The sequence below is a fragment of the Entelurus aequoreus genome, linkage group LG14 (assembly GCF_033978785.1).
Source record: "Entelurus aequoreus isolate RoL-2023_Sb linkage group LG14, RoL_Eaeq_v1.1, whole genome shotgun sequence".
NCBI lineage: Eukaryota > Metazoa > Chordata > Actinopteri > Syngnathiformes > Syngnathidae > Entelurus > Entelurus aequoreus.
The window spans coordinates 25442838-25450739 of record NC_084744.1 but is presented as its reverse complement, the minus strand read 5'-3'; the positions used below and the strand labels follow the sequence as shown (position 1 = coordinate 25450739).

The following is a 7902-nucleotide window of genomic DNA, read 5'->3' as shown; positions in this document are numbered from 1 at the left end:
TTGCAATTGAAGACAAGACTTGTTCGTTCTGTGATAGGGAAACAAAATAAACAGTTTATTTTATGAATGTATGCAAAGTAAAGCTATGTGTGATGATGTACAATATTGGCTTTTGCCTGACACTCCAAACTTTCATTGATATTGATATTGTTTTGGAGATGTTAAAAAAGAAAAATAACATAAACATTTTTTAAAACACAACAATGGGGATTTTTTTTTTAATCCACAAATGTAAATTTGTAAAAACAAAACCATCCTTCCACAAACAATTCAGTCATTTTCTCTCACTTTTATATTGCATAAAGGTCTGGGGACATGCATATAAAACAATCACAACACAATCATCATATTACAAAAGAGAGCAATAAAGATAATGAATACAATTTATTATAGAGACCCACCAAATGATTCATAGAGTCACATTTTAAAATTATATAATAGACAACTGTTTAAATGATGTATAAAGTAAATAATAATATGCTTCCTGAAGCGGTCCAGAAGATGTTTTAGATGTGAACCAGTACATATGTATATCATATAAAGGTGCTAATCTATGGGATCATTAACAATTAGAAATAAAAATATGTAACACTTCAATATTTCATATAACTATAGAAAACACTATTATGAATAAATCTAAAATTGTATTATGAATCTACAAAACCCAAAAGCAGTGAAGTTGGCACATTGTGTAAATGGTAAATAAAAAGAATACAATGATTTGCAAATCCTTTTCAATTTATATTCAATTGAATAGACTGCAAAAACAAGATATTTAATGTTCGAAATGAGAAACGTATTATTTTTTTTGCAAATAATCATTAACTTAGAATTTAATGGCAGCAACTTAATGCAAACAAGTTGTCACAGGGGCATTTTTACCACTGTGTTACATGGCCTTTCCTTTTAACAACACTCAGTAAACGTTTGGGAACTGAGGAGACCAAGTTTTGAAGCTTTTCAGGTGGAATTATTTCAAATTCTTGCTTGATGTACAGCTCAAGTTGTTCAACAATCTGGGTTCTCTGTTGTGGTATTTTAGGTTTCATTACGCGCATATAACAACCTTGCACATATAACAATACGGATGGTTCTTTTCCTCTTTGGTCCGGAGGACACAACGTCCACAGTTTCCAAAATCAATTTGAAATGAGGACTCATCAGACCACAGAACACTTTTCCACTTTGCATCAGTCCATCTGAGAAGACTATGGGCTTTGCAAAGTCAGCAGCATTTCTGGGTGTTGTTGATAAATGCACATACTCTGGTTAAAAAAACACTAATATAAAATAACTAATTTATAAATGTAGAAGTTTATTAAAAGACTGTTACACAAACAACAATGTCACACGTTATATTTGCTGATGTTGTTAGAAAGTCAAAATTAATGTTTTGACAGTTCATTTCAAATCCTGACGTTTCATTTGCTGCTGCTGTTCTCACCAGCACACTTGTGTTTCTTACACTGGTACTTATAAGAGAATCTTTCACCACACACACTGCAACTCAACACTTTCTCTCCTGGGTGTGTTCTCATGTGTGTTCTAAGGATTGATCGTTCACAAAAGCTTCTGTTGCAGATTGAACAGGAATGGGATTTTTCACCAGTGTGTGTACTCGTGTGTGTTTTTAAATTTTGACTTCTTGTAAAACCTTTACCACAGACTGAACAGGAAAAAGGTTTTTCACCAGTGTGTGTTCTCATGTGTACTTTCAAATTGTTACTATGTACAAAACCTTTACTGCAGATTGAACAGATAAAAGGTTTTTTACCAGTGTGTAAAAATGTGTGTTTTTTCAAACTCTGACTGTGTGTAAAACTTTTACCACATATTGAACAGGTAAAAGGTTTTTCTCCAGTGTGGATTGGCATGTGTTCATTTAACACATTTTTTTTTGTAAAACCTTTACCACAGACTGAACAGGAAAAAGGTTTTTCACCAGTGTGTGTTCTCATGTGTACTTTCAAATGTTCCTTCCTTGTAAAAGATGAGCCACAGGTTAAACAGGAAAAAGGTTTTTCACCAGTGTGTCTTCTCATGTGCACTTTCAAATGTCCCTTCCTTGTAAAATATGAGCCACAGGTTGAACAGGAAAAAGGTTTTTCACCAGTGTGTGTTCTCATGTGTACTTTCAAATTGTGACTTTGTGCAAAACCTTTACTACAGAGTGAACAGGTAAAATGTTTTTCTCCTCTGTGTGTTCTCATGTGTACTTTCAAATGTTGACGTTGGACAAAACTTGAATTACACATAGAACACTTAAGAAGGTTTTCCCCAGTGTGTATTTTCAGGTGTTCTTTCAAACCTTGACTTCGTACATACCTTGAATCACACACAGAACACGAAAAAGTGTTTTCTCCTTTATATGTTCTTGTGTGCTCTTTCATATTTTCCTTCCTTGTAAAAGTTAAGCCACAGATTGAACAAGAAAAATGATTTTCACCAGTGTGTGTTCTCATGTGTCTTTTCAGACGACAATGGTATTTAAAGGTTTTGTCACAGTCAGAACATTTCAAGTGAGTGTTGTCAGTGTGACATGTCTTATCATCTTTAGAGTCTTCATCATCAGTGTCAGGAGAGTGTGACGTTGTGTCCTCACTATCTGATAGTGAAGCTAAGAGCTTGTCTGCTTGTGATCCTCCACAGTGGTCTCCATCAGCTTCTGTTGTCATGTGTTGTGTTGAGCTGCTGCTTGGAGGCTCCGCCTCTCTCTTCTCCTCACTTTCACCTTTGACCTCATCATCTTCACTCTTCACAGGGACACCAATCACTGGGAACTCCACCAGTCCTTCAAGATGATCTCCCTCCTGACTGATGCTGTGTTCCTCCTCTTCCTTTTTAATGTGGGGGGTCAGTGGGTCTTCCTCTTCCTTTTTACAGGGAAGGGTCAGTGTCAAAGAGGAAAAGGAGACGCCAGAGGGTCTGTGGCGCCTCATCTTCCTCTTTGATGGCTGCTCCTTCACCATCCTGAAGCTACACTCCTGTTTTTCAGGCAGAAGTTGTTCTTCACAGACGTCTGCAGAACACAAAATGACAAATATGCTTGAGAAATGTCCAGATTTGCTCGGTCACATGAGGCATTCAGTAAGTTCACATGTACAAACCCCGTTTCCATATGAGTTGGGAAATTGTGTTAGATGTAAATATAAACGGAATACAATGATTTGCAAATAATTTTCAGCCCATATTCAGTTGAATATGCTACAAAGACAACATATTTGATGTTCAAACTGATAAACCTTTTTTTTTTGCAAATAATCATTAACTTTAGAATTTGATGCCGGACACGTGACAAAGAAGTTGGGAAAGTTTGCAATAAATACTGATAAAGTTGAGGAATGGTCATCAAACACTTATTTGGAACATCCCACAGGTGTGCAGGCTAATTGGGAACAGATGGGTGCCATGATTGGGTATAAAAACAGCTTCCCAAAAAATCCTCAGTCTTTCACAAGAAAGGATGGGGCGAGGTACACCCCTTTTTCTACAACTGCGTGAGCAAATAGTCAAACAGTTTAAGAACAATGTTTCTCAAAGTGCAATTGCAAGAAATTTAGGGATTTCAACATCTACGGTCCATAATATCATCAAAAGGTTCAGAAAATCTGGAGAAATCACTCCACGTAAGCGGCATGGCCGGAAACCAACATTGAATGACCGTGACCTTCGATTCCTCAGACGGCACTGTCTCAAAAACCGACATCAATCTCTAAAGGATATCACCACATGGGCTCAGGAACACCAGAAAACCACTGTCACTAAATACAGTTTGTCGCTACATCTGTAAGTGCAAGTTAAAGGCCTACTGAAATCTATTTTTTTTATTTAAACGGGTATAGCAGATCCATTCTATGTGTCATACTAGATCATTTCGCGATATTGCCATATTTTTGCTGAAAGGATTTAGTAGAGAACATCGACGATAAAGTTCGCAACTTTTGATCGCTGATAAAAAAAGCCTTGCCTGTACCGGAAGTAGCGTGACGTCACAGGTTGAAGGGCTCCTCACATTTACCCATTGTTTACAATGCAGCGAGAGCGATTCGGACCGAGAAAGCGACGATTACCCCATTAATTTCAGCGAGGATGAAAGATGCATGGATGAGGAACGTGAGAGTGAAGGACTAGAGTGCAGTGCAGGACGTATCTTTTTTCACTCTGACCGTAACTTAAGTACAAGGGTTCATTGGATTCCACACTTTCTCCTTTTTCTATTGTGGATCACGGATTTGTATTTTAAACCACCTCGGATACTATATCCTGAGAGTCGAGAACACAAAATGGACATTCACAGTGACTTTTAACTCCACGACAATACATCGGCAAAGCTCTTTAGCTACGGAGCTAACGTGATAGCATCGTGCTTGAATGCAGATAGAAAAAAAGAAATAAACCACTGACTGGAAGGATAGACAGAAAATCAACAATACTATTAAACCATGGACATGTAACTACACGGTTAATGCTTTCCAGGCTGGCGAAGCTTAACAATGCTGTTGCTAACGACACCATTGAAGCTAACTTAGCTACGGGACCTCGACAGAGCTATGCTAAAAACATTAGCTATCCACCTACGCCAGCCAGCCCTCATCTGCTCATCAACACCCGTGCTCACCTGCGTTCCAGCGATCGACGGAGCGACGAATGACTTCACCCGATCATAGATGCGGTCGGCGGCCCGGAGACAGAGGAAGTCAAGGTGAGGTCGGCGGCTAGCGCGACTGCTATCCATCTCAAAGTCCTCCTGGTTGTGTTGCTGTAGCCCGCCGCTAATACACCGATCCCACCTACAGCTTTCTTCTTTGCAGTCTTCATTGTTCATTAAACAAATTGCAAAAGATTCACCAACACAGATGTCCAGAATACTGTGGAATTATGTGGTGAAAACAGAGCTTTTTGTATTGGATCCAATGGGGTCCGAATACTTCCGTTCACTCCGTGACGTCAGGCGCAAACATCATCATACAGAGACGTTTTCAACAGGAAGTTTCGCGGGAAATTTAAAATTGCACTTTATAAGTTAACCCGGCCGTATTGGCATGTGTTGCAATGTTAAGATTGCATCATTGATATATAAACTATCAGACTGCGTGGTCGGTAGTAGTGGGTTTCAGTAGGCCTTTAAAGCTCTACTATGCAAAGCAAAAGCCACTTATCAACAACATCCAAAAACGCCGCCGGCTTCTCTCGGCCCGAGATCATCTAAGATGGACTCATGCAAAGTGGAAAAGTGTTCTGTGGTCTGACGAGTCCACATTTCAAATTGTTTTTGGAAATATTCGACATCGTGTCATCCGGACCAAAAAGGGAACCGAATCATCCAGACTGTTATCGACGCAAAGTTCAAAAGCCAGCATCTGTGATGGTATGGGGGTGCATTAGTGCCCAAGGCATGGGCAACTTACACATCTGTGAAGGCACCATTAATGCTGAAAGGTACATACAGGTTTTGGAACAACATATGCTGCCATCTAAGCACCGTCTTTTTCATGGACGCCCCTGCTTATTTCAGCAAGACAATGCCAAGCCACATTCAGCACGTGTTACAACAGCGTAAAAAAAGAGTGCGGGTACTTTCCTTGCCCGCCTGCAGTCCAGACCTGTCTCCCATTGAAAATGTGTGGCACATTATGAAGCGTAAAATACGACAGCGGAGACCCCGGACTGTTGAACGACTGAAGCTCTACATAAAACAAGAATGGGAAATAATTCCACTTTCAAAGCTTCAACAATTAGTTTCCTCAGTGCCCAATCGTTAATTGAGTGTTGTTAAAAGAAAAGGTGATGTAACACAGGGGTGAACATGCCCTTTCCCAACTACTTTGGCACGTGTTGCAGCCATGAAATTCTAAGTTAATTATTATTTGCAAAAAAAAATTTTTTTTATGAGTTTGAACATCAAATATCTTGTCTTTGTAGTGCATTCAATTGAATATGGGTTGAAAATGATTTGCAAATCATTGTATTCCGTTTATATTTACATCTAACACAATTTACCAACTCATATGGAAACGGGGTTTGTGCTTAAAATAAGTTATTATATGAATTGGCCTGAATACAAACACACTGCTCTTTACAACATTATTCACAGGAACAGAAGACCACTTTTTACGAGGGACGGGCAGTATGGCCTAAAATCTATATTGCGATAAATTCTCTTCCACCTGTGTGCAGCTGGGATAGGCTCCAGCGCCCTCTGTGACTTTAATGTCAGTTCCTGCTGTATAAACTTGGAGAAAAGATTAGATTGTCTACAGTGTAAATCTGTATTCCGTATTGTTGTCTCCGCTATGACGCCATCTTGTGGTCGAGTTCACTCACTGCTAGTGCTGTGAGTTGAAAGTGTATTCTTGTTGCTTTGTGGTTTCTTCATTTATCTCTGTTTAAGGCGGATGGTATTCTACACTTTGAAAAGTCCTAATAGACATGGAGTCATTTTGTCAAAAGGTTGTCAGACCTAATTTCACCTTCTTGACACAATTGGACGAAAACATGCTGATTCTAAAAGGCCCAAAATTAAAGAATCATAACAGGCATATCCCGGGCAGCTATATAGGGGACTGTACTTCAGCATTGTATTAAAATGACTAGTTCCATCTCCAACATGAAAGCAAGTGTCGCCAACACTACTGCACACAGGAAAACGTGTGGAGGAGAATCGCATGTACTCGAAACAAAGATTGTGAATGACTGACAAAAGGTTCACTTTGTTCATGTAAGTCTACTGTGGAATTAACATGCTCAGGTGCTGAGAGCGATGCACAGAGTGAGACCTCTGAGTACGGTTTAAAATCCAGACACCAAGAAGGAAACACACAGACATGTATTGATGACAGCAAGAATTAAGTTATTAGGTTTGTATTGTTCGGACTATAAGGCGATTTAAAATCCTTTCATTTTCTCAATAATCGACAGTGCGCCTTATAACCCGGTGCGCCTAATGTACGGAATAATTCTGGTTGTGCTTACCGACCTCGAAGCAATTTTATTTGGTACATGGTGTAATGATAAGTGTGACCAGTAGATGGTAGTCACACATAAAAGATATGTGTAGACTGCAATATAATGCCAGTAAATAACACCAAAACTTTAAATGTTCCACTGAAAATAAAGAACATTACACACGGCACTCAAAAATCTGTACAAATGTTTTAGTATGACTTTGAAGCCGCACCGCTTGATGGATTGTCGGCCCATTACGGCTACCCTAGTCAGAGATACAAGTATTACTATGGTGTGTGTATAAGGACCGCAACATGGCACCCATTAGCAGACATTATCTGGCGTTTCGTTTCACAATATTAGCAAAACCAACTTTTCTTACCTTCTGGTACCTGCTGATGTGTATTTGGGATCTGCATAAGTCCTGAAAATGTGTGCACTTCCGCCATTGTAGTCTGTGCCGATACCATAATCTATCTAAGCTTCTTCTTTTTCTCGGTCTTCTTGTTATGGGACATTCATCCTCTGCTGTTGCCATTTCTAATACAAAGTAGTGGAAATTTCCTACTTATATCGGTCGGTAAACTCGCAATGAAATCGCTAAAACATTAGTGAGTTTACATTATTCACCCAAGGAACTTTAGTTATTAGAGTTCAGGTCGAACGGTTTTTCACAGGACACATTTCCGGCATTGTTGCACTAGTGAGCCACGGATGAGGAGATGCTGCTCAGTTATTGATTAAAGTAAAGTCTGAATGTCATTAAAACAGTTAGCTCCATCTTTTGACACTTCTTCCCCTCCCGTCCTTGCACGCTACACCGCTACAACAAAGATGACGGGGAGAAGACGCTGTCGAAGGTGAGCCACGTAAATAAGACCGCCCACAAAACGGCGCATCCTGAAGTGACCGTCAGAAAGTGACTTGAAGATGATCTATAAAACATCATCTATGCAA

General features: G+C 39.4%; 2 protein-coding genes across 6 annotated transcripts in view; one reads left to right on the top strand and one right to left on the bottom strand.

The window, feature by feature from the left end:
- The window catches only part of LOC133664596 (gastrula zinc finger protein XlCGF26.1-like), a 254184-nt gene that overhangs the window by 143751 nt on the left and 102531 nt on the right, over positions 1 to 7902 (top strand). The window lies entirely within an intron of this gene.
- LOC133665225 (oocyte zinc finger protein XlCOF6-like) overlaps positions 262 to 7902 on the bottom strand; it is a 36565-nt gene continuing 28924 nt past the window's right edge. The window contains exon 5 of the mRNA XM_062070475.1: positions 262 to 3019. Coding sequence (XP_061926459.1) covers positions 1422 to 3019 — 1598 coding nt within the window. The 3' untranslated portion in view covers positions 262 to 1421. The remainder of the gene's footprint in view (positions 3020 to 7902) is intronic.